Source organism: Colletotrichum jinshuiense, chromosome 9 (assembly GCF_051148585.1).
Source record: "Colletotrichum jinshuiense chromosome 9, complete sequence".
NCBI classification, from domain to species: Eukaryota; Fungi; Ascomycota; class Sordariomycetes; order Glomerellales; family Glomerellaceae; genus Colletotrichum; species Colletotrichum jinshuiense.
Genome location: NC_139316.1, coordinates 920,834 through 946,460, shown reverse-complemented (window position 1 = coordinate 946,460; position 25,627 = coordinate 920,834). Strand labels below are relative to the sequence as shown.

Genomic DNA, 25,627 nt, shown 5'->3' with positions numbered 1-25,627 from the left:
CCATGGGGGAAATATTGACTGGATGCGGGCTGGCAGGATGGACCTCGATCGTGGCTATCCACCGACGGCCACTGACTTGCATTGCCAATGACTGCATACACCTTGGGCTGGAAGCATTCAAGACCTCCCCTCTCTTGGGTTTGTTGTTTGGATTTCTAGGTGACACCATAGGTCTCCCCTGGGGTTTTCCGTTCTTCATATTTTGATTCTACTTCATTAGCTGCGGTCATTTCAGGACAGTATATGGATATACCGTGGGAATCAGACGGAAGATCCGAGAGACGAACCCTGGTCGTCTGATCAGCACCCAGCGAAGAGGCTCCTCAAGCTACCTTTACCCGTCTTGCTTTTCTACACCTTCTCAGAGCGGTCCTGGCTTCGCCGTAACCAGATGACAAAACAGTTGCCAGCGCCAACAAAAACGAGACAATGTCTGCGACTTGTCGTTCAGGCTAGCAGCGAGCAACCGAGATCTTTACTTACCTCCTCTTCATTTTTGCCCTGATATGACGATGCTTGTCAGGGGAGTGACGGGGAAATCCAAAAGATATTCATTGATACATTTGCCTGCTAAAACCACACACCCTCCCTATACATGATATTCGTTTCGTGTCTCCGGACCTTCCCTCTCCACTGATTGCTCCAGGCGAAATATGTGACGAAATGCGAGATGCATTGTCTAGACAACAGGAATTTTTCGGACGAAACGAAAAGGAAAGCAAGTGCACTCTCGGTGGATAAGCACGGCCACGACTATATGCGGTTTTCCGTACGTAGTGTACTTAACTTCGGCCCTTCCCCAGACGTAAACTTCCGAGTACCGACCTCTAGTCTAGACCCGGAAGCCATCCATTGTTGTTAAGTGAATTCAAATTATCAAAGTTGGGGCTGGCGCTGTCCTCGGACGACTGCCGTGGCGGCGGCATGGTGTTGCCCCCACCCTGGAACATGAACATCTGATCACTGGTTGGCATACCAGGGCCGGGGCCGGCGGTCATGTTCCACGCTTCAAAGTTCTGGTGCCACTTGGCACCGTCGTTGAGGAACCAGTCCTGGTCCAGGCCTTGGAAAACTTGGTTGGGCGATACCTGCCGCGCGTTTGGACGGGAACGGCTTGTTTGCGATGGTGTTAAGCTGTTGCCCATGGCGTTGAAACGTTGCTGCTGCTGCTGCTGTCGATAGCTTGGCATCGCCTGGGTGAGCTCAGGTTGAGACCAGCCGCCGAGGGAATCAGGTGCCATGCTCATGCCGGAGCTGTTGGTGGCAAGCGGCTGCCTGGATGGCGGTCTCGCACCGCTGATTTGGGCCAGGGATGCACTCGCCATGAGCAGATCGGCCTGGCTAGATGTCACGTCGTGTTGGTTGGTTTGGGGTTGGGTATATTGGTCGAGTGAGTTGTACAGGTCCGGTTTGCCCGTAGTTGGCAAAACGGGTTGCTCTGGTGGTGATGGCGAGGTAGTAATGTTCGAATGGGGTGAGGGTACATCGGACGTGTTGAATGTGCCATACTTCTCATCCGTTCGCTTCAGGACAGCTGAAGCCTCCTCTGGGAGCTCCACGTTCCACTTACGTGCCAATACGCTGATGATACTCAACGTCCGTCTTGCGCAAAGCCAGTCCTCGGAAATTTCCTCGAGGTGCTTGATACCATGAATGATATCTCTCTTGGCCGTCTTCTCCGGCAGATTGAGCATGTGGATGGTACAGGCGCTGTGGATCATGTAAACGGCGATGTTGCAAATCTGGCGCAGGTTCCATGTCTTTTTATACAAACGCATCAACTTGGAAATGGCGCCCGCGTTGGCTGTGCATATCCGTCTCGGCGAGACGTGCGACGGAAGCGGCGATGCTGCGGGCGTATACTTCAAGAAGGGCCGGAACAGGTGGATGTACTGGAGGTGGAAGAACATGCTGTACATCGTCAGCGCAAAAAAACTCGTCACATGTTGGCCGCAAACTTACTGCACGAGTATAACATTTGGAAGTTGCCCCTCCTTGGGCTCCAGCTCCTTTGGTAGCTCCTTTCGCCATTCCTCGAGCCTCCGGTGCAGCTCACTCAGCTTCTTGAGCTCAACTGACTTCCCGCTCGAGCGGCCGATATGGTTGGGGTGGTAGAAGAATAACAGCAAATCGCTGCTAATTTCGCAGAGTTTCGAGAGCTGTAGTCCTATGGCCCGCGTTCTTGATGGCTGACTACAGGTTTGGTCGAAACCAGCATCTGTATATGGTGCCCATAGCTCTGCATCTTCGTTGGGAAAGACGTCGTACTTGGGAACGTTGTACGAGTTTTTCGGTATCTGCGGCAGTCGGCCAAGGTAATTGGACCACGCCTTGTCGAAAAGGAAGCAGCCCCAAAAGGTCATCCTCCGGGCATCAACGGCATGTTCGCCAAGGTTTTCCTTGTCAGGAGACATTCCGCCGTCATCAAAGTTCAAACCGATGTCCTGGGCCATCCGGAACGCCATGCCAGAGTACGCCCATCCCTTGGCCTCACGTCCACATCCAGCTTCCCGAACGGACATGAGCGCAAGGGCCTGAACCGTAGTGAGCCTTGGGTGTTCGTACTCATCGTTCTCGACGATCAGCCGTTTTGCTTCGGCGAAGAAGTGGTCGCCCTTTGTCCGGCTGTCACCTGGCGTGCCGTACGCCCCCGGCACGCTTGTAAAATGGCACCCGAGCGACAGCATGGCGTTCACTAACAGCGGCGAGCAATACACGGTCCCCTTGTGCTGTGCTCCGTGCTTCCCTCTGAGGAAGTCTCGATAGAATAGCGTCTTTGATAGTGTCGTGAAATATGTGTAATGCCAGTTGAAGTACATGTTCATTAGATGGGCGATGAGCTCTTTATCCTGAGTGACTCTTGTCCAGGTCATGACGGGATCCTCGTTGGCGAGGTTCGCGTCGGACTCTGGCTCGTTTGTGTTGGCATCGGCCGAGTCGCCGAGATAGATGAGATGGGATGTTCCCCCGATGAAGCGTACTGAGCCGTTTTCAAGGCGCAATTCGCCCATTTTGCGGGCAAGCTCCCTCTCACCCTCAAAGGGCATATCGATTGTGTACCCGTCATCTCCGTTGTCGTTGTCCTCGGCTTCTTGGATTAGAGTTTCTTGTTTCAAGATTTGCTCGGCGACGGTGTCGAGGCTGTCACATGTCCTGATCCTCTTCACAATGTCGGGGACCTCGTCTTCATTGGCATTGAGAATGGCCTCAATAAGAATTTGCAGTGTCGAGTTCCGTGCTTTCATGCTGTCAATCTTTTCTCTGTAGACGCCTTTCCGGCGGTGGTCCGAGTTGGGGTCATAGACACACTCGGTGCCGTAGACGCTGGCGCAGGCGGCGCAACTGGGCACGGCGCCGTCGCATTTCGATTTTCTCCGTCGGCAGGCGATGCAAGCAGTGCTTACACAGCGTCGCTTCTGCGAAGCCGAGTCGCCTCCCCTTCGCGGCTTCTTCTTATTCGCTTGCGGCGCGGAGGCGGATGCAGCGGGGTTGGTGAGTGAGCCGACAGAGGTAGAAAGTAGCATTTGGGGATCTTCGTCCTCCATATTGAATGATCCGCCGGCTAATGGAAAAGACGTTGAAGGAAGGGCCGGAGATGCTGGGTCCAGTGCAGGGCGGGGCGGAGATGTAAGAATCTGATGGGGACACAATCCCAGGGACGGATGAAGGACGGCAGCAGCTGACGGACAGCAGGCCCCACCGGACTAGGAAAGGCTGTGAGATGACGATGCCGGTGCCGATGAGGGGACCAAAGAGACGGGCGGGAGCGTGGAGAGGGGGGGATGCGGGCGCCTCAGTCTCGATCAACAGAGGTACCCTGTCGTTAAGATAAAGAAGCGGCCGGGGATTGGGCGTGCAGGGTATGCAGACTGGCGCGGGTGTCTGATAACAGGTGAGAAGAGAGTTGGGAGGTGGCTTGGCTCAGTAACGGGAGTTAAAGACTGGTGGACTGCCGTTGTCTCCTGAAAGTGCCATGGGCAGTTCACGCACGCTTTCGGAACGTTGTTGTCTCGGGCCGAAGCTCGAGTATTTATTGCGTTGCGACACAAGCCCTCAAGAATCTGCAGACATCAGAATATGGCCTCATGAGGGGAAAAGAAAGTCAACTGAGAATAGCGGCCAGGCCGAAAGCCAGAAGTGGTTCTGGCGGCGTGCCACTCGGGCGCCCTTGCGGACGCCGGCTGGGAAGGGGAACACGGCGGTATTGCATAAGCATTGGGGGTAGCTGCATATTACGTACAAGGAAAGGGCGACTTCCTTCGGCGCGTACCGAATAAACCGCAGTGCTGAAATTGGGGAGGGAGGGGGGGCGGCTAGACAGGGCAGTGAGAGAGAAGGGGGGGAAGTAGTGGGAGAGAACAAGAGTAGGGGCTGGCGCTGGCGTGGTTGTAAGGAGGTGTACAACGATGTTTGTCATACAAAGTTTGGAAAGCACAGAGTCTGGGAGGAGGCGAGATGAGAAATCCACAGCCTGTGACTTGACGGCGCGCTGGGCGAGATTTGGCCCCGATGGACTGGGCGATCTGGGGGACCGACCGGACGGGGGACGATTTGCGTTGGTGGAGGGGCAGGCTGTGGTACCGGTAATGCTAGGTAGGTATGGCGCACTTGGCCTGTATCCGTATTGTGTATTGTGTAATCAACTAGGTAGGTAATAGTACGCAGAGTGGTGAAGAGAAAAGCTGGCGGCAACTGAGCGGCGTCTATTCCGGTTCCGACACCGGTAATGACTCCAAGGCAACTAACCAGCCAACTCGTTTTTGCTTGCAAATCACACCTTAATACCTGGCACTTCTCGCAAACGCGGGAAAGAGAGAAAAAGGATTTTTTCTGGCAGTGGTCGCGACTGGGGACGATGCGAACACCTCCGCGGCCCGTCGCTGCACGAATTGGGAGAAGAGCCGGCAAGGAGGGAGCAACCTTGTCATGCTGCAATGCAGACAGCTAATGTGGGGTTTCCCACGTCTCGGCGACAATAAGGCCAGTGACACGCTATACACTATGCTATACAGTATTTCAAGTAGCCTTGTTTGAAACACCTTCACTACTTACTAATGTGGTTTATATTACATTGCTCTCTAATGTACCTAGCTGGCCCCGGAACTTTGAACCGAAAATAGTAGAGGAAAGGGCTGAAATCTGCGTCACGGGAGTTCTTCACTTTTCTTCAGAGTAAATCCCCGGCCCACTTGGGAACCCCATATCCGCCCCCCCTTTCCCTTTCCTTCTTTCTGTGTCTGTGATTCATAGCATGGTGAAGCTATGTACAACCTAAACACATACTACACAGTAGTATATGCAGTATGCCTGGCAGGTTTGCCTAGGTCAGATGCCAAGGACCCAAACCAATGGACTCTACTGGGAACCGGCGCTGCGGCATGTCACGATGCAACGCCGACTTCTGGGGGCCAACTCTTCTTCGACAAGTCCTTCGTCGCATGCGAATTGTTGTTATCATTGGCAGTGTGCATCAGCATCTCATACGCATTGTTTTCGTACCCGTAGGCTTCAATATCGCAGCATATCTGCACATAGCACTCTGCACTACGTTGTATATCTCCCGCCTGGAGCGCCTGCCCTTTCGACGATGGCGGACAGGGGTTCGTAGTGTTAGTGCCCTGACACATTGCACTTCAGAATTTAAGGTCTCGCTAGACGTGCACGTGCCACTCTTCTCCACAGTTCGCACAACCCCCCACCTTCCCAGCACTGAATCCCATTTCCCAGGCCCCGTCCCGCGCGAGGGGCACCCCTTCCCCCGCTCAAGGACCAGCCCTCATCACCATCACCATCAAACGTTCGAGAACCGCCTTGATTCATTCCGCACCAACTCGTCTGCCGCCTATCGGCTCCCAGCTTCACGAACCCCTCCCCTCCAGCCACGCTTGGCTCAGAGTTGTATCTGTTGCCACACACCCCTGGTTGGCAGGAGACGCTTCGCCTCGCTGCCCTGTTCAAAACCCTAAGCTACGATTAGTGTTTGCTTAGCGGTCTTTCTGAATAAACAGGCCTCAATTCAAAGCTATGGCCACATTCACTGACGTCTAGTGTCAAGATAGAACGAGTTCGTGGCAAAAGCCCAACCCTAATCTGATTCTGCGACCCAATGGCCGAGGCGCTTTCCATCATAGAGGTTGCCCTCTGCATCACCGAGGTTGTTGAACGTCTCTGCGCTTTCGTCGCCGCCGTCAAGAGCGCCAAGGATGACATTCGCAAGCTTACACAGGAGCTCTTCGCTCTCAAGGGGGCCCTGGAGCACTTCAATGTACAGAACAAGACCAATTTGGACATGGATAGTCCGTTAAAGGCCCAGGTCCAGTCCATGCTTGCAATGACCCAGGAAACTCTTGCCGCCATACAAAAGAAGCTGGGTACGCCCAAGAGCTCTTCCATAGGCCGCGCTGCACAGAGTCTGGTCTGGCCATTTCGCCAGGGTGATGTCGATAAATACCTGAGTACCGTGGAGAGGGCCAAGACATGGTTTACCATGGTTCTCATGAGAGAATCGCTCGACACTACGTCGGCCGTCTTCGCTGAGACGCAGAAGCTGACTGCCTTAGTCCACGAGGAAATCATCAACCGGAATATGGAACGCATGCTTGATGAGACGGCTGACTTGTTGAAGTGGCTGTCCCCCATCGACAGCGAGGACAAGCTGATCAGTTCCAGGTCTGATCGTGCACCAGGCACCGGGAGATGGATACATGATGACCAATTCTCGATTTGGCATAAAGGCGGGCCGACGGAATGGCCAGTATTCTGGATAACCGGGCGGTGTGAGTTGGCTTCCTTCGGTGCAGGAATAAGCAGGTTTGGTGCCCAGCTAACACTAGCCAGCGGGCTCGGGCAAAACTGTTCTTTTGTAAGAGAGTTGAACTTCAGTCGCCTTTTATTACCTTGGGGCGCAGCTTACACCTTCTAGCTTGCATCTCGTAGAAGAGCTTCGACAACAGTCGGACACTGGAATCTCAGAAAAAATGCCCAATACCGGCGTGGGCTTCCACTGCTGCTCTCTGGACGATGCAGCCTCCCAAGCCGTTCCCAACGTCTTCGGTTCCATCCTAGCGCAGATAGCAGCAACGAAGCCCGAAGTCCTCGAACACATTCGACCTTTGAGAAAGTCAGGAAAGACTCTGATTCCACAAAACAACCTATCCGTCGACCAGATTTATACCGTCATGGGCGAGGCTCTCAGCCATTTTGATGTCTTCTACCTTATGATCGACGCTCTCAATGAGACAGGCTACGAGTCCTTGATTGTTAAAGTTTTGATGACCCTATGCTCGAGGTACTCCAACCTTCGCGTGCTGCTTACTTGCACACGCGGGCCCGCACAGCCCGACCCCAGTATATACGTCAGACACATGAGTACCGTCGCTATCGACCTCGACATCGAGCTGTATGTGGCAAACAGGCTTGCCACCGAGCACGGCTTCCAGAATTTGAGCCCCAGGATCAGAGACGAGATCAGGATGAAGGTTGTGTCAGAGGCCGACGGAACGTATGTATTCTTTGTTGATTTGGCAAGCAAATTCCACTGACATGCTCCACAGCTTCCGTTGGGCCAGTCTCTGCATGGATAGACTCAGTACCCTCCGTACCGGACGGGACATACGAAGGGCTCTCGTCGACATCCCCTCCTCTTTGAATGGGTTTTACGCTGGTATTCTCAACCGAATCCCCGAACAGGATCGGGCGACCACTCGCGAGGCGCTTACGTGGCTTTGCTTCTCTCTCCGGCCCCTGCGTCTTGACGAGCTCGCTGAGGCCATTGTCCTGGAAGAGCACGATACCGACATCGACAGCGATAGCAGGTTTACCGATCCTTCGGTCATCCTAGAGATCTGTCAGGGTCTAATCCATGCTAGTGACCATTCTGTCACTCTTGCTCATGACTCCATTCGGACCTTTCTACAATCGGACTGGATCCGAAAATCCAGCGCCTCCGAATATGCACTTGACGCTGTCGAGTCTCACGGCAGAATTATGCGCAAGTGTCTGGCTTACCTCAAGCTCGAACCCTTCACTTTGGGCCCGGTCGACACGTTGTGGCAGGTCAACGCCCGGTTCGCGGTGTACCCGCTGCTCGACTACGCCACCTATATGTGGCCCATTCACTCCGAACGCTTTCCCCTAGATACACCAGACGAGCAACTCATTCTCGACTTTTTTGAGACTAAAAAGCTCGAAAACGGCGGACCGTTTGAGGCATGGGTGCAGTTTCTCTTGCAACAGACGGAAATTGATATCATCCGGGACACGGAGCCACTCTACTACGCCGCATCCTTCAACATGACGTCCATCTTGCAACTGATTCTGAGACCAGAATACAACGTTGACCTTGACAAGAGAGGCGGGCGGTTTTCTTCTCCCCCGCTGTTTGTGGCAATGTGGAGGGGGAACGTGGACGCCGCGAAGTTGTTGCTCGAGGCCGGGGCGGACCCGGACCTTTATGACACCAGTGGGCAGACCAGCCGACAGTTGGCGCATGCGCGAAAAATCAACGAGGTTATCGATGTAATGAACGGGATGGCCGTGGGTGAGGCAAAAACAGCCTACCGGCCGAGGGGTGGCTTCTTGAGAAATGTGGGATGAGTGAGTACGAAGTACGAGGAGGCAATGACCGAGATGAAGGAATCCCAGCGTCGACAACGGTAGGCTAGCTCCTCACCCCAGCTCTGAGAGCATGGCTTCGCGCCCTACTTCAGGTTCCTGGGCTATATAATGAATATGACACAGCAATGTGGACAATGACCAATGGAACCAGAAATTCGGCTGCGACCCTCGTGTTTGATCAACAATGATCAGCTTGCAGCATAGTTTAACTGATGCCCTATGGTATGTTCGCTGGCTAAGTAGGGAAGGAACCGGGGCAGTATGGGTCACAAACGATCACGGAATACTGGGGCAGAACATGAGCATTTATTTCAATACTCATTGGAAAATCATCATGGAAACCCAGGCCCAAGTTCCCCACAAGCAGCCGCATGTCAGAGACATGGGTATCATAGGTAAATACGACTACACCGCGTTCGAGGCAAATCCAGGGATTCGATCAGCTACACCAAGCCGCATTGCGTGGTATTCAAAACAACGAGCGTGTGATTGACTATCGGGTCGGACTGAGGCAGGGTTAGCCAGGGTGGAATGAATCACATCGAGGGGGCGTCGTAGCACCTGATTGACACGAGAGATCCGTGTGGCCATGATGAAATGAAGTAAGGTGAGGGAGGTGACGCACCGCCACACCGAAACCGGTGGAAGGGAAGAGGAGCTTAAAAGTGGAGACATTCCATCTCAATGCCGTGGCCTCGGCCCCTCCAAAGCGGGATTACTAAGAAAAGGTGCCCACCATGATGCTCCCCACCACAAACGTCACGTTCCCTACAGTGGTAGCACTGTCCCGTCACCAAAAGGTACCTCACCTCCCCCAACAGAGCACTACAGATGATGTGACGGAGGTCCTTCTTTTCTGGTGGCTTGGAAACCTGCATCACTCGAACAGCGAGCTGTCTTTGTTACAGCACTAATCCTTATCCCAACAACGCCCCCTCTCTTACCGCTTTCCTTTCCTACCTTCTTCTGCTCCGCATTGGCGATCGTACCTTTTGCTTTCGTTCCTTGGAGACATGCACCTTCTCCATTGATAGCACATGGCTTAGCTTAGGTACGTCTTGCTCAGGAACTCCATCCACCACTGTGCAAGCCAGTCACGGACGCCAAATATATGCCGAGTACAGCACTGCGGAGGCAACCTCCAGATCCGTTTAATTCGCCGCTCCTTGTGCACAAAGGAAAACGCTGGCTGTGGTACTGACGGAACTGCACACAGGCTTTCTCTCACCTGCCTGCCTTACGTACAGCAGCAGCAGCAGCAGTAGCACCGTCGTAGCGTGTACCGTGCCTTCCGACCTCCACCGATAACGATTCCCCAACCTCGATTCGGCTGACGTCGCTAGCCTGCGTCCTACACCAACAACAGTTTACGACTCTCGGCAGTAAAACAGCTGTTGGGAATTCCCGCTGCAAGAGAATCGTTCGATATTCTTCCGTTCATTGCAAACCCTTTTTATCGCGTGCTGCGGAACGACCCTCCGGGACCTCCAGCGCCTGGCATTTTTGCTAGATTGCGACATCGCCCAAGAGCCCCGCCACCCAAACCCGCCTTCCAAATCATTCATTCTGGCGTTCCGAGCACTTCGAGCCGCTGGCCTCGTTGTAGGCCTTGGACTGACCACCTTGGCAGCCTATCAACGCAACCAGGCTGAGATGGAGTCCCACAACACGAGGGGTGGGCACCTGGATGCTGCGGCTGGTCGGGATGTCGTCTACTGCCATGCCTGCTCGCACGAGTGGTGGCAAGACGAACATGGCCTACAGTGTCCTCGCTGCGAGAGTGAGATCACAGAAATAGTACGCCCCCGAACCCTCCCCCCTGCCGTTCCCCCACATACACTAACAACCGCATAGGTTTCCCCCGAGAACGACCCGAGAGAGATTGAGGATGGTCCTCCGCTTCATGACTCCCCAGGCCACAGAGGCAGATATGACGAAGATTCCGACCCTGAGGAGGCCGACATAGAGGAGCATTTACACCGCGGCCCTAGCGGCTTCGTCGTCCATCGAACAATATGGGATAACTCCCAGCGGCCAGGACAAAGCCCGTCTCCAAACACCCGTCAGCCGCCAGATGCAAACGATGGCGACCAGATCATCAGGCGCTTCATTGACATGGTCAACGACTTTGGAATGGGCATGCCACCCCGACCACCGGACGAGACCCGCCCTGCTGGCTTTGGCGGCGGTGGGCTATTCGGTGGCGGAGGCAACGTCCGCACCTACCATAGAGCAGGCCCCGGTGGTACTACGAGCTTTACCATCGCTACCGGACCAATCCACATTCATCCAGGGGACAGCCGCTCACCCACCGGGCCTGGCGGCGATCCGTTTCAGTCGTACGTCCGCCTTAACCCCAGTGGCCAGCCGCCATCTGGGCCTCGAATCACGATGGTTTCCATAAGAGCCAACGCTAACCAGCTTCCCAGTATCTTCAGCAGCGTCCTAGGCGGAGCCGGCCCTCCCCAACCTGGCGGAGTTCCAGGTTCCGGCCAGGGACAGCGGGCGCCTGGTGGAGCGCCCGCACTTCTTCATGAGATCCTCAGCATGCTCAACCCAGCCAACGCCTCGCATGGTGATGCGGTTTACACCCAGGAGGCGCTAGACCGTATCATTTCCAATTTGATGGAGCAAAACCCACAGTCAAACGCGGCGCCCCCCGCAACTGACGATGCGCTCAGCAAGCTACAGCGCAAAAAGGTAGACAAGGAGATGTTGGGCCCCGACGGGAAGACGGAGTGCACCATTTGCATCGATGACTTCAGCGAAGGCGATGACGCCACAGTGCTTCCCTGCAAGCATTGGTTTCATGACCAGTGTGTCGTTATGTGGTTGAAGGAGCACAACACCTGCCCAATTTGCCGCACGCCTATTGAGCAGCCCAGCACCAGCACCGGTAACAATAACAACAACAACCCAAGCAGTTCGGCCAACAATACGAACAATGACACTTCCCAACGTGCACCCAATGCTGCACCAGGCTCCTCCGGTAGCTCTCACGCACCGTTCGATTGGGGCGATGCGCCGCCTGGCATGCCTGGGCACTGGGGAACGCAGACCTTTGCTTCCCGCCCAGTCTACTTTGACAGAACCCCGCCTGTTCCTGCCGACTCTACGCGGCCACAGAGATCACCGATATCCGACTGGGATGTGCCCTTCCCCCTCTATGGAGGATCTAGCTCGGGCCGGGACGACCCTACAAATGCCGATCTACCCACCCGTCCCCAGGAGACCGGTCGAATGTCCAGCTTCCGTTCGCGACGGGACTCGCACTCGCCCCCCAGCCTCCGGCAGCACCACTCGGATTCGTTCCGATCCAGGCAGCGGAGTCCATCGTCCGCGAACTGGGACAGAGATCGCGAAAACAACCAGGACACTGGATCAAACCATGGCCCACTCAACTGGCTTCGGAACCAGTTCTCCCGAGGATCGGGATCGGGAGACAATGACCCAACAAGAGATCGACGGAGGCCTTGAAATAGACGTTGGGTATGAGAACTACTTCAAAAGCACACATTTCAAGGGGCCGGATGGGCCCCACGAGATGGAGTCGGTCGGCGACAAATAACGAAATTACGAAGTTGGTTGACGGCGTTGAGCATAAGTCGTTAACGCCATTTTTCTCCTTCGAATGAACCATGTCCTGGAGCCCTATGCTTCCAGGGGCATGTATTGTGTAAATAATAAGGCAGCCCAGGATGCAGAAAGCAGCTTGAGGCATTTCAACTTTTATGATGGTGAGGGCTGCGCAGGATAGGGCCTCACAATGAAACAGAGCATGATAATTACGAAAACCACTCGCTTCTTCTCCACTTTGACATGCCCGGGTGACCTTGCCGCGAGGAAAAGAAACACGGCCGTAGTTCCGTCAAGTTCGTGTGCTGTACAGCAAACATCCCCCATGCATAGCTGGGACTAGCATTGCATACATGTGTTTTTATTTCTGTGACAAAATGCTCTGAAGGTGGAATAGAGTTGTGTATGCGCCTGTACACCGAAAAAAGCCGTCGTCATGTCCATACAAATACACATTACCGGAGAAGAACAAAAATGGGGTTGAAGGGGGGATTTCAAACACACACACATAAACACGCGCGCACACGTGCCACCCTTCCGATACCGTCGTTCCTTTTTTTGGTGTTGTGCCCTCCACCAAACCCGTCGTATTCCTCGTTCTCTCTCACACGCTCTCTCGTTCTTCATTCTTTGCTATGGGAAAAAACCCCGGTGGGTCGAAACTGCTAGTCGAGGTGTGAAAATCACCTCTTCTTGACGTTCCTCATGAGGAAGGCGCCCACGACGCCTGCGGCGACGGCGACGCCGCTGATGATGGCGACGCCCATGAGGCCCTCCTTGGCGACCTTGTCATCGACGAGCTGGCGCAGGTTCGAGGCCTGGAGGTTCGCGGGCTCCTTCTCGAGCAGGAGGTCGTTGTAGCGGCGGGCCTCGCCGTAGTTGCCCAGCTTGTAGTTGCCGAGGGCGAGGTAGTAGAGGCACTCGCGGCGGCGCTCGGGGGAGATGCGGAAGATCTCGGAGAGGAGGCGGACGCCTAGTTGCTGGTCGTTGCGGGAGTCTGATTTCACGAGGCCCTGCATTGCGTGAGGTCAGCGTTAGCGGTTGTGATGGCAGCAGGAGGGAAGCGGGAAGAGGTTTCAAGGGGGGGAGGTAAGGAGGGAGAGAGGGAGACGGTAGATGGCATACCCATGCGTAGTTGAACTTGGTTTGCACGCCGACCAAGTCACCTTCCTTTTCATACTGGGCGCGGAGGACCTGGAGCTCGGATGCCTTGAGGGGCCTGCGGATTCGGTTGTCAGTCAAACACATGGCGGGGATCGGGAGTTCGCGGGCGCGGGCGCCCGAAGAGACGGGAGCAAGGAACGTACGATTCGGCGTCGAGAGCATCTGCGCGGAGGTCAGTCACTGTCGTGCCACTCCCGGCGGGCGCGGTTTGGGCGGGAACGGGGAGGGGAGGGGACTTACAGGGAAGGTCGACCATCGTTGCGGTTTCGTGATGATGTTGCCTTCGTGCGACGCACAGCTTTTTCTCCTCTTTTTCTTGTTTACACCTTGGTGCTTCGACTGGAGGCGCGTGCGGAAGCTTTCGTTGCAGGCGGGTTGCAGCTGGAAATTGGTGAAGTCGCAAAACCGTTCGTCCTAGGCCGAGGTGTTGGATGGCAGGTGGGCTGGAATCCGGTGCGGATGGATGATGGCAAACTTGCTTTCGGAGAGGCGGAGTGGCTGAAGCTTTGACATCTGAAGATCCGTGGGGACCGGGGGGGGTCAAGTGGGAAGGGCGTCATGTGTGGCGGATGACGACCGCCTGAAAGCTCAATGTGGGGCCTGACCTGAGTGACAGGGGTGGCGGGCTTGTGTAGTCAGCGATTGTCGTCCCGGTGATAGCGTGCCCCGATAAGAAGATTGGGGGGGTTCACTTTTTTTGTTTGGGGGGTTTCCGCTTTGGGCCCGGCTGTCTCTCAACTCCCAATCAATCTATCAACGACAGACAACACGACCACGAAGACCAAGGCCCGACATCACGAAACGACGCATCGCGCACTGCACGCAACAAATTTCCGGCTACACACTCAATCCCGCACATAAAAAAAGCAAACGCGAAAATAAATCGGTCAAGATGCTTTTAGCAGAGGAGCCCGCGACGGTAAGCCTTGCATCCCGCCGTCAATGTCGACGACTGTTTTGATGGAGGAGGTTCGCTGACATGCCCCTCTCGCGGGCGCGCTCGCAGCTCATCCGCCACACCATCGATAACTTCAACATCCACCCGGACAAGCAAGCCGTTGCGCGCATCAATGAATCCCTCTCGACCCTCCAGCAGGCCCGCGAGCTGCGTCTCCGCGAAGCCGAGAACGCCCTCAAGAGTACGTCGCGATACAGCCCATCGCCTCCCCCTCTCCCGGTCGCGCGAACCACCCAATTACCCCGTCCCCTTTCCCGCTGCTCCTTCATACACTTGAGCCCCGTCCGACTAACGTGCCGCTTCCAGAGCTCTCCCGCCAGCTAAACACAATATCCTCGCAACACTCCGAGCTGACGTCGGCGCACTCGTCGACCGCCCACGCCTCGGAGATCGCCCGCCTCGACACGACAAAGTTCCGCACCGCAAAGGCCGCCTCGGACGCCGAGATGGAGGCGGAGCGCCTGGCCCAGCAGGCCGCCGACCTCAACGCGCGCCTCCAGGAGCTCGAGATCCAGGGCCTCGACGGCTCCGCCGACGACCAGGCCCGTCGCCGCGACCCCGTCGACGACGAGGTCCTGCTGCGCCTCAAGGTCTACCGCAGCCTGGGCATCGAGATCGAGCGGGACAGCAAGGACGGCGACTTCAGCCGCGCCGTCGTGCGAAACGACCGCAAGGGCGACGTGCACGTCGTCAACATGGACAAGAAGTTTTCAAAGTTCTTTTACGCAAACTACTTTTGGCAGACGTTGTGAAATCACGACACCGCTGAGAAGGGCAGGGGGGATTGAACATATCTAGAGGCGGGGGGCAGGGGCAATTGTCGGTTGGGGTTTGAATTTGGTGTGATGACGGCGTTTTTTATGGCAGGCTCATGACAGGATACCACGTCTGGAAACAAAGGACACTTTTTCATTAGTCTTTTTCACTTTGAAATTGAACTTCGTTTTTGATAATAATGTATGATGTATGATGTATTTGTTTGTCATTGGTACGTTGACCTTCATTGACTGTCCGTTTTGGACTGTGGATGTTGTGGATGAGATGTGTGTAATACATCCAAAATAAACTCCTAATTGGATTTCCCGAAAAAGTTACCCTGTTTCCATATCCAGTTTCCCGCGGCGGGCCATGCCAGGCCGTACGCCTTTCCTTTCTTTGTGTTGTTCCTGACCCATCATAGCCATAGTCCGCCCTCCCCGCCCGTTTCTCCGTGGCCCGATCTGCGGGAGGAGTTGAGGTGGTAGAGGGGAGGGGGAAGGGAGAGGAGGCGTTTCCCGTGTCCCATTCCCAAACCTAGACATAGGAAAAGAAGAAGACAAAAAAGTAACACAAAAAAGATACACACACAGCTCTCCCTCTTTCTCTTACACAACACAACCCCCATTTTGAAGGGGTCTAGTTTTCTCGTCGTCGTTGCCGTCGTCGTCGTGATGGGAGAGCCCGGGATAAGAAACTTGGTTTGCTTCTTCTTTCTCCCTCATCTTTATTAATAATAGCCTTTTTTTCCCTTCTTCTTTTCCACCTTCTCAGGGAAAGCGGAAGCCCTGGCTTGTAAACTCCTCCTGTATTTTTCCTTTTCTTCGTCCCCTTTCTTTTTACGCCATGACGACTTTCCTCGCAGCTTTTGGTGCCATGGATGGGAAGTAGTCTCCATCGACGCCGTCGAGCGCCGTGAAGCCGATGTGTGTGTTTGTTGGCGTCCGCGCGCGGGAGCTGTTGGGCGACATCACGGCACTGAAGCCGCCCCGATTGCTCTCCGGACTCCGGTTGCGGGGCCCCTTCATCATGAGGTAGCCCTCTCCGCCGCCGGGGGTGGTGGGTCCGCCGCTGGGGCTCCGGTGGTGATGCCTCTGGTACTGGCGGTCCGGCAGCTCGAGACGCGAGTTGATGGTCGTCCACAATTCGTCGTCGTTGCCGTTCCCCAGACGCCAGCCGCCAACGCCCTCGTAGTCCCGGTCGATGCCGACGGAGGGGAAGAGGCCAAGGCCGCCAGCCTCCGAAATGGGGGTGATGGTGCCGACGGAGACGGCGGAGGCGGAGGATGGCCGACGCGTGCGGCGCGAGGCCGACCGGCGGGTCGGCGTTAGTGATGGCGAAGAACTAGATGACACTGGGGATTTGGAAGCGTAAGAGATGTATCGTGGGCGGCCCGTTATGTACGACGGCAAGAGGGATAGGGCGAGATCGAAGTAGACGAGAATCACTCGGAATATGAGGACGGTGAAGGCGAGCGTCGTCGTAATCCCGGCAAAGATGGCGAGGGGAATGGTGAAGAGAAAGAGGAAGGGGACAATAATGGCGTATACGGGGTTAATGAGTGCCATGGTTGCGGTCGTTGTGCGGACTAGTCGGAGGGGAGAAGGGGAGAGAGAGAGAGGCCTGCGTTGGGTGACTGCTCGGCAGTGGCCTCATTCACAACATCTCCTCGACTTGATCGAATACCAGTCGGACTGCGGTTTATCTCTCGGTGAAGTAAGGTGTAGGTAGGTAGTTCCGGTGGTGGCCGGTGTGTCTCTCCTGGTACCTGAATCGTATGATCCGGCCACTGTTCGTTCGGTCGGTGGTCCGATCGGTCTATTCCGGTGCAATACCCAACCCACTATCGCGGTTTCCCAAATCTCCTTCTGTGCAGAGGAAACAAAAGTGTGTACGAGAGAAAAAAGATGTGGTGTGGGCAGGCGGCTGTCGACTTTGTACGATGGAACACGGGTGGGAGGAATGGGGGCACACAAAAGCTCAAAAGTCCGGTGGCATGGTGGCAGATGGGGGTGGAGGGGGAGGCATGCTGAAGAGTATTGGGATGAGACGGAGGGGAGCCGGGAGCGAACCTTCGAACCTTGAGGTTGGTGGCACCCTGGCCGAGTGGTGGCAGCGCGGAGGAGGTCTGAACCAGTCCGGAGGGTAGGGGTGCAGACTAGACTTTGTTTGTGTCTTTCACATGCTGGGGGCTAGCGGCAAAGGCTAGCACCGCCCTTGTCCTCGTCTTCCCTTGTCCTGGCCACTTGTCCGAGGGGTTCGATGCAGTGCAACGCTACTCTGCAGGAAGAAGAAAAATGGAGAAGCCGAGCAGCGCTATCACAAGCTATGGGGGGTCTCGAGGCGGCGCTACTACGTGCACCCGTCGCCAGTGGATGGGATGGGCTGGTGATGGAATGGCTATCTGCTTTGTTGTGATGGCTGTAGGGACTGCATCGTCTACTGTCTTGTTTCTGCGCTCGAGCTTCTAGTTCTGGGGGGGGGAGAGTTTCCCGCTCGCAGGGGGTTAGGGGCGGGAAACAATTGTGTGGCATTCCTAAGCTCACGGGCTGTGTGTTCTCATTCGCACCCAAAAGGATCATTGGTGACGGGTAAGCTTCAGGTCGTCCAGTATTGCTGGACGGGACGGCGAAAAAGAGTTTGCGGGCACCCGGTGCACCTGGAGGTTTGCAGTACAGTACCTCTACCTGGGGGATGCCTTTTCATGTGAAGAGCGACATGTTTTGTGACTGACAGAAACGGCTATGGGACCAAGCCGAATATAGAGTTTGCCGGGTGAATCAGCGACTTGACTTATGCACCATCGGGGCGGAAACCGTCCAATGGCCCAATTATGCGCCCTGATGGACAAAAGACAGCAGCCGACGGGGTTTCCGGACTTGGATGGGGGACGTTAGGTATGCCGATATGCCGTTATCAGCTTCGCCTATCAGACTCTGCACAGGTTCCGTGATGGTGACGATGATTGAAAGCGCAACACCTGCTATCAGGGTAGGCAGAGATAAGGGATGCGACTCAGGGAGGTGAAGTCAATTGTCCGAAACCGATCGCCCTGTCTCCGCATCTCCAGACTCCAGACGTGCCAGGGTCAGGGCCAGCGTCGTAAAGTGGTAGTGTAGTGTACGGAAGGCCTGGGGGAAAGGAGCAAGGGACAAGCAAGTCCCGGGATAATTTAGAGCATCCCCGCCGTAGATCCAGGCCACAGAAACCACCCAGTCAGAGCCTCCCGGCGACGTACGGCAAGCCAGGGATGCGACCAAACAGCACGTTGCCCGCTGCGTGTTTTCCTTTTTGTGATGGAAGCAACATTATGTGCGTGATCGTTTAGTGCTGTCCACTTGGCCAGGCCGTCTCCAGATGCGCCAGGGTAGCAACGTGTGCGCACTAGAGGCAGTGGTGGTTGTGGTGGTGTTGGCAGAGGAGGACGGGGATGAGCTGTGAATGGCACGGGGAGAGCAGCGAGGATCCTTTGGCTGCTGCGAAACGCTCCGGCATGTTGACATTTCCCTCCAAGACAAACCATTGCCACACCTGTCGGTTGCCCGTCCACCCACCAGGCCAAGCCTTTGACCTTGACGGGCGAATAGCACCTTGTCGTCCTCCCCGCGACTTCAATCTCGAACAGACTTCAGCCAGGACCCATGGACGAAATCCTGGGGTGCATGCCGGGTTATTTTTGGTCGTCAAAGAGGTGGCCCTTTCCGTCTTCCCCAGACCAAACCAGCACCACCGCCAACCATCGTTTGGGTGCTGTCAGTGTAGCATTTCTGAGCATATTCCATGGCCCATGCTTCTTCTGACAATATAGGGCAGCGCCATCTTGCCAGGCCAGACGCCACAGCAGGGCGATCCTCAGAGGCCAAAGCCCCAATCTCCTTCGATGGCTCGCAAGCGCAGGCCAGGCCACACCGCGCCGGGTTGCGGCCAAGGCACAGCGATGCATCCGGGTCGAACTTCTCATTCCCCTAGACGCAGCCCTAAGCTCGGTAGATTGACAAACCAGTGAATGGGACTTTGGGGGAGGGGGAAAGGCGCTGGTTCGCCTTAGGACGCCCCGCCTGACTTGGCCATGTCGATATTGCCTTGGTTTGATTCGCAAGCTTGGGGTTCGCCCGGTGAGAGTGCCTACGAGCAGCGAGGTGGTGTCGTTGTGTCCGTGGTGTGCATCGACGACGGAATCTCTGCAACGCTGGAAGGGATGCACCATGTACAGCGAAACCGACATGGCAATTGCTTGCTTGCGGTGGGACGGGGCAATGACAAAGACATCCGAGGAGAATACTAAACAAGGGTATATGTGGAGGTGCGTGGTGTGGTGTGGCATCTGTGTGGTATGGCTTCGGCGTGGAGAGACACGCAGCATCAGTAGTAGATGGATGGCATCGGGTGTGGTGTGCGGTGCTCTTCATTCAAAAGTCCGGACGGAGGAGCAGCGCTCGACGCAGCAAGGGTCTCTCTCAAGCGTCGTGTCTCTCCTTCTCTCTGTGTGTTTTGTCTGTGCATGTCCTCTTTCCCGCTCCCGCGCCCCTTCCCCGGTCGTTCCCGGTCGTCCCCGTCCTTCCTTCCCCATCCCCCCTCTTGCCCAAGTTAAGGTCGCTCTTGGCTCTCGACGACGTCCTTGACATCACCCCGCATATGACCCACTAATTCCCCGTTCGGGGCGCCCTCCTGTCTCTGCTTCTGCCTCTGCATCTCTGCCACGGCATCATCGCGCCTTTTGGACATCGGGATGCTCCACCACAGAATAATCACCTCACTCTCACCACACACTTGCGCCGTGTGTGTGGCAGCCTCTCCATTCCCACGTCCCCGCCTCACCACCGGCCGGTGGTTGCCTCCTGCAAGTCGTCCATCATCGTTGCATTTCAGATCTACACATTGACGTAGGCCACCAACCTCGCCTTGCGCACGTTCAAAACGCTCGTCGTATTCGCATACACCCAGCCCCGAATAAAACCGTCCCAGCGCGTTGCAGTTCTTGCCTTTCCACCCGGCCCCTAGGTAATCCAGTCCCAGACGGCCCGTCCTTGGCGATCTTACTTGATTGCGCCTGGAGGAGAGGGCACAGAGGCTGTACCTTCAGAGGGCACAGATACACGGATAGCTCCTGGTGCTTAGATGGGCGGAAGATAGCGATAGCCAGACGACAAGCCGTGTCATACCCTCAATTGAGCCGCAAGCGCCCACATCTCTGTTTGATGTTCGGCGATCCCCGTCTCTACCGCCCTCCCAACCAGCTCCAAGCCAAGCACCGGCCACCCGCCAAACTAGCCCGGCATGTGCGGCCAGCATGAGGACGGGGCCGCGAACCCCCCCACCGTCGTCACCTCTGCCTCGTCTTCGTCGGATCCCTTCCCCTGGGACGCTGGCGTCTACGACGCCCATTGCCACCCCACAGACACCATGTCGACCGTCGACAAGATACCCAACATGCGCGCCGCCGCCCTAACCGTCATGGCCACCCGGAGCCAGGACCAGGCCCTCGTCGCTGATGTCGCTGCAGCCCACGGCGTCCGCTCAAGGTACGACATGTCTCAGGGCCATCTGATCCCCTCCTTTGGCTGGCATCCTTGGTTCTCCTACCAGCTGTTCGATGACACCGTGCCCGAGGCTGAGAGGACGTACCGCGAGGGTCAGCCCGATGCAAAGACGCGCCATTACCAGGCCGTCCTAGCCCCCGCCCCTGAGGACCCCGACTTCCTCGACGCCTTGCCTACCCCGCGTTCTTTGTCAGCCTTTTTAGCGGACACGCGGGACCGCCTCAAAGATCATCCCCTCGCTCTAGTCGGTGAGGTTGGCCTCGACAAAGCCTTTCGTCTGCCGGAGGGAAGGACGGACGTCCAGGAGTCCTCGCGTGACCAGGGCCTTACCCCAGGTGGCCGTGAGGGGCGTCGCCTGGCACCTCAACATGTCAAGATGCCCCACCAGGTTGCCGTGCTGAAAGCTCAACTGGCGCTTGCTGGGGAGCTCGGACGTCCTGTGAGCGTCCATGGCGTCCAGGCCCATGGTGTACTCCACGATACCCTCGCGTCGCTGTGGAAGGGTCACGAGAAGGAGGTTGTCAGCCGGAAGAAGAAACGTCTCGTTGCCGAGGGAGCCGAGGACTTCGACTCCGAGGACGAGATTGAGGAAGACGACTTTGGCAGGAAAGACGTGCCGCCAAAGCCCTATCCCCCGCGCATATGCCTCCATTCGTACTCCGGGCCTGCTGAGATGCTGAAGCAGTACACCAACCCGGCCATCCCCGCGCGCATGTTCTTCTCTTTCTCCTCGGCCATCAACCTGGGCACCAAGGCGGGCGCCGGTAAGATTGTCGAGGTCATCCAGGCGTGCCCGGACGATAGCGTGTTGGTCGAGAGCGACCTGCACATCGCCGGCGACGACATGGACGCCAGGTTGGAGGAGATGTACAGGAAGGTGTGCGAGATCAAAGGATGGGGGCTTCAGGAGGGTGTTGAACGTATAGGAAAGAACTACCGCGAGTTTATATTCGGATGATGCGCAACGGGATGCCCAAAGGAGAAAATAAGAAGCAGTGCAGACAGATGCAGAGTTGCCCACTCACCCATCTTCCACTAACATCCTGCCGATTACAGTCCCAGAATCAAGAAGGCTACCATTGCAACCAGCGGGTGCCATTTTCGAGACTGAGTCCAAGAGGGTGGAGCCGGGTCCGAACATCATGCAACCTCTCTTGCGAGTGACCTGACAGTTGACATAGAGATTGGCTCCACGAAGGGATGCAAGTTTGTTATGTTTCCCGTCTTCACTTCACAATTAGATGACTTGCGCACACACCGGGGCGCCCTGGCCGATACAACTCGGTGTGATGGCCAAAAGCATTCGTCATTAAGGCATTGATTACTGTTCGATGGGGAAGCGCGTGCCTCCATCTGGCATCTGCAAAGACGAGGCACCAAACAAAGCCTTCTCTTATTCATGATTATTCCATCTAGAACCGATCCATTCCTTGCAATCTGTCTCTCTCTCTCTCTTATGCATGCTCTCGTGAAACACATGCCCCCCCCATTGCAACTCGATTCTGGCCCGTACAGTACGGGCCGGCAAACTCCAATCAATATATACATAGCAAACACCACACATGCTCTCTCTCGCGTGCGCGTACACACGCGCACACACACACATACACTCAAAGACAAAAAAAAAAAGACAATATTCTTATAGGGGACGCAGGATATCTCTCTCTACAGCGTTTGATGTTTCTCCTGCGCGGTGGCGGGGGGTAGTCGGTAAAATAAGTAAATAAAAAGACAAAGAAACAGATGAACAAGACAAAAACAAAACAAAAAAAGGAGGAAGAAGAAGAAGAAGAGAGTTTAAACCCCCTCTTCTCCGTCCTCTCAGTTCTTGGAGTCCCCGAGCACGTCGTCAATGTTGGACGCCGTGTCCGAGGGCGCGCTGGGCACGTACTCGCTCGAGCCGGGCGTGTAGCTGCTGAAGCCGTCCGACACGACGACGGCGGGCGCGTGCTCGTCGTAGGCCGGCAGGACGTCGTCGCCCATGTACTCGGCGAAGGCGGCCGTCGGGCTGGGCGGGGCGGCGGCGGCGGCGGAGGCCACGACGCCGCCGGGGCGCTGGAGCAGGAGGGCCTGCTGGCGCTGCTGCATCTGCTCGCGCTGCTCGCGCTGCCGGCGCTCCTCGGCGGCGACCATCTCCGTGACGAGGGTGGCGGCGTTGCGGAACTCGGTGATCTCGTTGGACATGGACTCCATGGTGTCAAAGTCGTCGTCGTGGCGGTGGCGGGCGTACTGGCCGGACAGGAAGGCCTGCTTCTCCTCGTCCTCGGCGCTGCCAGGGCCGCCGGCGGCGAACATGCGGGACCACAGGTCGGCGAGGGAGGCCTTGAAGGCCTCCTTGCGCGCCTCGCGGTAGTCGCGGCGGCGGGCGCGGCGCGACTGCTTGCGCGACTCGCGGGACTCGCGGCGGGACGCGCGGCGGTCGGAGCCGGAGCGGCCGGCGTGGGCGATGCCGGCGCGGACGAGGGCTACGATGCCCAGGAAGAGGAGGACGGCGACGGCGACCTTGGCGGGAAGCGGGATGCGGTGCGGCGGGCCGTGGGGGTGGCCGTGGGGGCCGGGAGGGCCGGGAGGACCGGGGGGCTGGATTATGTTAGATTTCTTTTTTTTTTCCTTATTTTGTTCACGTTTCGGGGGGAGGGGACTTACACCGTGGTGGGAGTGCTCGTCGTGGGGGTGCGGGTGGCGGTGGGAGCCTTCGTGGTCGAGGGGGTGCTCGTGCTCAAAGTCCGGAGGGCCGGGGGGGCCGTGGTGAGGTCCCTCGGGGGGGTGGTGAGGAGGACCATGGGGAGGCTCGTCGGGCGGGCCGCCGTGGGGAGGACCGTGAGGAGGGCCATGGGGCGGCCCGTCGAAGGGAGGCGGCGGGGGAGGTCCCTGATGTCCGTGAGGAGGACCATGAGGAGGCTCGTCGAACGGCGGCGGCGGGGGAGGGCCATGGTGTCCGTGAGGGGGTCCGTGAGGGGGCTCGTCGAACGGAGGGGGAGGAGGAGGGCCGTGGTGGGGGCCTCTGGGCGGCTCAGGGGGTCCCTCGGGGGGTCCCTCGGGAGGTCCCTCAGGGGGAGGCGGCGCGCAGTGGCAGAAGCCCGGGGGCGGCGGCGGGGGCGGGAACGGCAGGGTGTGGTTTCCGTCGGTGCGGTTGCCGTGCCCGGGGAAGGGGAAGCCCGGGCACGAGGGAGGGGGACCGCCCTGGGGACCGCCGTGGCGGCCGCCGCGGCCGCGGCCCTTGCCGTGGTGGCCCTTGGGGCGGAAGCCGCCGCCGACGCGGTGCATGAGGGTGTCGATGACGCACTTGAGCGAGTCGCACTCGCGGACGCTGCGGTGGTGGGGGCCCGCGAAGCCGTGCTCGCGGGCGAGGCGGGCCTCCTTCTCGCGGATCAGGTGCTGCAGGGAGTGCAGCTGGTGGTGCAGGCAGTCGAGCTCCTGGAGCTCGGCGGCGATGTGCTCGCCCTCGGCGGGGGGCCGGCCGGCCGGGTGGCGGTCGCCGGGGTGGTTGTCCGGGTGGTCGCCGACGTGGTGGTGGGGAGGCGGCGGGAAGGGGGGGTCGTCGAGCAGGCCGTCCTCGTCGTCGCCGGGGCGCGGCACGTGGCCGTCGACCTCGGGGTGCTTGGGCGAGGCCGGGGGGTGCTCGGCGGAGACCTTGACGTTGCCGGCGACCTCGATGATGGCGGCCGGGGCGGTCTGGCGGAAGCGGGCGACGAAGCCGAGGTCGGCGGCCAGGGAGCGGCCGGAGAGGGACTCGAGGGTGAAGCGGAGGAGCTGCTCGTCGCCGGCGCAGGTGGCGGACCAGGAGGCGATGAAGGTGGTGCCGTCGTGGTCACCGGCGAAGGTGCCGCGGCCGAGCGTGTGGCCGCCCTGGGTGAGGGCGTTGTCGTTCACCTTGATGTTGGGGTAGGCGCATGGGGAGGGCGCCTCGAGGACCTCCAGGTGGAGGGTCTGGAGTTTGCCTGTGTCAGTTTCGGCTTCCCTTGTACGCGGAGAGAGATGAGAGAACTTACGTAGGGCTTGGCCTGGTCCTCGTTGAATCCAGGGGGGATGTCGAACGTGATGAAGGTTGAGGGGGAGACATCATCTGGTTTCTCATTAGCCACCACTCATGAACACCCTCACATGAGACTGAGGTTGAGACGAGAGACGAGAGAGACAGAGAGACAGAAAACGTACTGTGAGTCTTTCCCGCGCCCACTCTGGACGGGGCGGCTCCCACCAGGACCGGCGCGAGCAGGAGAGCTTGCGCCAGGCCACGCATGATGGGCGGTCTTTCTTCTTTGGACTTTTGTGCCACAGGCAAGATGAGGTTCCCCTCAGTCAAGGACCGTTTACAGAGCCCTTCCTTGGCGAAGGAGCTCGAGTGGTGTTACGGAGGTCCCGGTTACTCGAATCTCGGAAAACCCTCCTGCCTAGAGAACTGGGTCCTCGTCGTCGTCGTCGTCGTCGTTGCCGTCGTAGGGTTGGCGGGTTCGTGTATAAGGCAGGTTTGAGTGGTGAGGCGAGGTGAGGTGGTGCGGTGGGTTGGGTGAGGCGCCGCAGGAGAGAGGGACGCAGACGGCGGTATGATAAACGGCTGCCTGGTTGGCGTGTGTACGTATAGATATGTGTGTCGTCGCGCGGCGCTTTGGGTGTGTGTGGTGTGGTGCGGTGCGGTATGTGGTGGCCGGTTTGTATCTGCTTGGTGTCTGTCTAGTCGCCTTACACCGTTCGTTCAATCGTCCAATGACCACCCCTTTCGTCAACCTTGTCTCACTCCCTTATTTTCACTTTTTTGACAGGAACACGCAAAAGGGAAGAATAAGACGAAGCGGATAAAAAAACGAGCGAGGGTATTCACACTTTTCAAACAGGGTTGACAAGTGATGAATAAGAGATGAAGGAATCAGATTCCAAGATTGATGAAACTAAAAAAAAAATCCAAAATCTAAAAACTAGAAGAGAGGAAAAAAAGAGAGGAAGAGGCCCGAATGAGAGGAATGCGCGTCCCCCGTCGTCCTAGGGGAGACACTGCCCGTCTCGCTCTCTCTCTGTG

At 57.2% G+C, this 25,627-nt stretch overlaps 8 protein-coding genes across 8 annotated transcripts; 4 read left to right on the top strand and 4 right to left on the bottom strand.

The window, feature by feature from the left end:
- Positions 1–827: 827 nt before the first annotated feature.
- EsH8_IX_000271 (transcription factor domain-containing protein) lies at positions 828–3,545 on the bottom strand (the record flags this gene model as incomplete). The annotated part of the gene is made up of 2 exons (XM_083266607.1): positions 828–1,911; positions 1,963–3,545. The coding sequence occupies 2 exons, from the start codon at positions 3,543–3,545 to the stop codon at positions 828–830; spliced, it is 2,667 nt and encodes an 888-aa protein (XP_083130172.1).
- Positions 3,546–6,106: 2,561 nt separating this feature from the next.
- Positions 6,107–8,595, top strand: EsH8_IX_000270 (ankyrin repeat domain-containing protein; the record flags this gene model as incomplete). The annotated part of the gene is made up of 4 exons (XM_083266606.1): positions 6,107–6,776; positions 6,838–6,862; positions 6,923–7,501; positions 7,554–8,595. 4 exons carry the CDS (start codon positions 6,107–6,109, stop codon positions 8,593–8,595), a joined length of 2,316 nt encoding a protein of 771 aa, XP_083130171.1.
- Positions 8,596–10,269: 1,674 nt separating this feature from the next.
- EsH8_IX_000269 (RING-H2 finger protein) lies at positions 10,270–12,093 on the top strand (the record flags this gene model as incomplete). The annotated part of the gene is made up of 3 exons (XM_083266605.1): positions 10,270–10,413; positions 10,471–10,955; positions 11,046–12,093. The coding sequence occupies 3 exons, from the start codon at positions 10,270–10,272 to the stop codon at positions 12,091–12,093; spliced, it is 1,677 nt and encodes a 558-aa protein (XP_083130170.1).
- Positions 12,094–12,875: 782 nt separating this feature from the next.
- EsH8_IX_000268 (mitochondria fission 1 protein) lies at positions 12,876–13,612 on the bottom strand (the record flags this gene model as incomplete). The annotated part of the gene is made up of 4 exons (XM_083266604.1): positions 12,876–13,205; positions 13,318–13,411; positions 13,500–13,518; positions 13,597–13,612. The coding sequence occupies 4 exons, from the start codon at positions 13,610–13,612 to the stop codon at positions 12,876–12,878; spliced, it is 459 nt and encodes a 152-aa protein (XP_083130169.1).
- Positions 13,613–14,248: 636 nt separating this feature from the next.
- On the top strand, positions 14,249–15,066 carry EsH8_IX_000267 (kinetochore-associated Ndc80 complex subunit SPC24; the record flags this gene model as incomplete). Its single annotated transcript, XM_083266603.1, has 3 exons — positions 14,249–14,275; positions 14,363–14,495; positions 14,621–15,066. The coding sequence occupies 3 exons, from the start codon at positions 14,249–14,251 to the stop codon at positions 15,064–15,066; spliced, it is 606 nt and encodes a 201-aa protein (XP_083130168.1).
- Positions 15,067–15,909: 843 nt separating this feature from the next.
- Positions 15,910–16,638, bottom strand: EsH8_IX_000266 (uncharacterized protein; the record flags this gene model as incomplete). The annotated part of the gene is made up of 1 exon (XM_083266602.1): positions 15,910–16,638. One exon carries the CDS (start codon positions 16,636–16,638, stop codon positions 15,910–15,912), a length of 729 nt encoding a protein of 242 aa, XP_083130167.1.
- A 3,709-nt stretch (positions 16,639–20,347) lies between these two features.
- Positions 20,348–21,568, top strand: EsH8_IX_000265 (TatD family; the record flags this gene model as incomplete). Its single annotated transcript, XM_083266601.1, has 1 exon — positions 20,348–21,568. The coding sequence occupies one exon, from the start codon at positions 20,348–20,350 to the stop codon at positions 21,566–21,568; it is 1,221 nt and encodes a 406-aa protein (XP_083130166.1).
- An 863-nt stretch (positions 21,569–22,431) lies between these two features.
- Positions 22,432–24,853, bottom strand: EsH8_IX_000264 (uncharacterized protein; the record flags this gene model as incomplete). The annotated part of the gene is made up of 4 exons (XM_083266600.1): positions 22,432–23,190; positions 23,257–24,540; positions 24,603–24,676; positions 24,769–24,853. 4 exons carry the CDS (start codon positions 24,851–24,853, stop codon positions 22,432–22,434), a joined length of 2,202 nt encoding a protein of 733 aa, XP_083130165.1.
- Between the last annotated feature and the right edge of the window lie 774 nt (positions 24,854–25,627).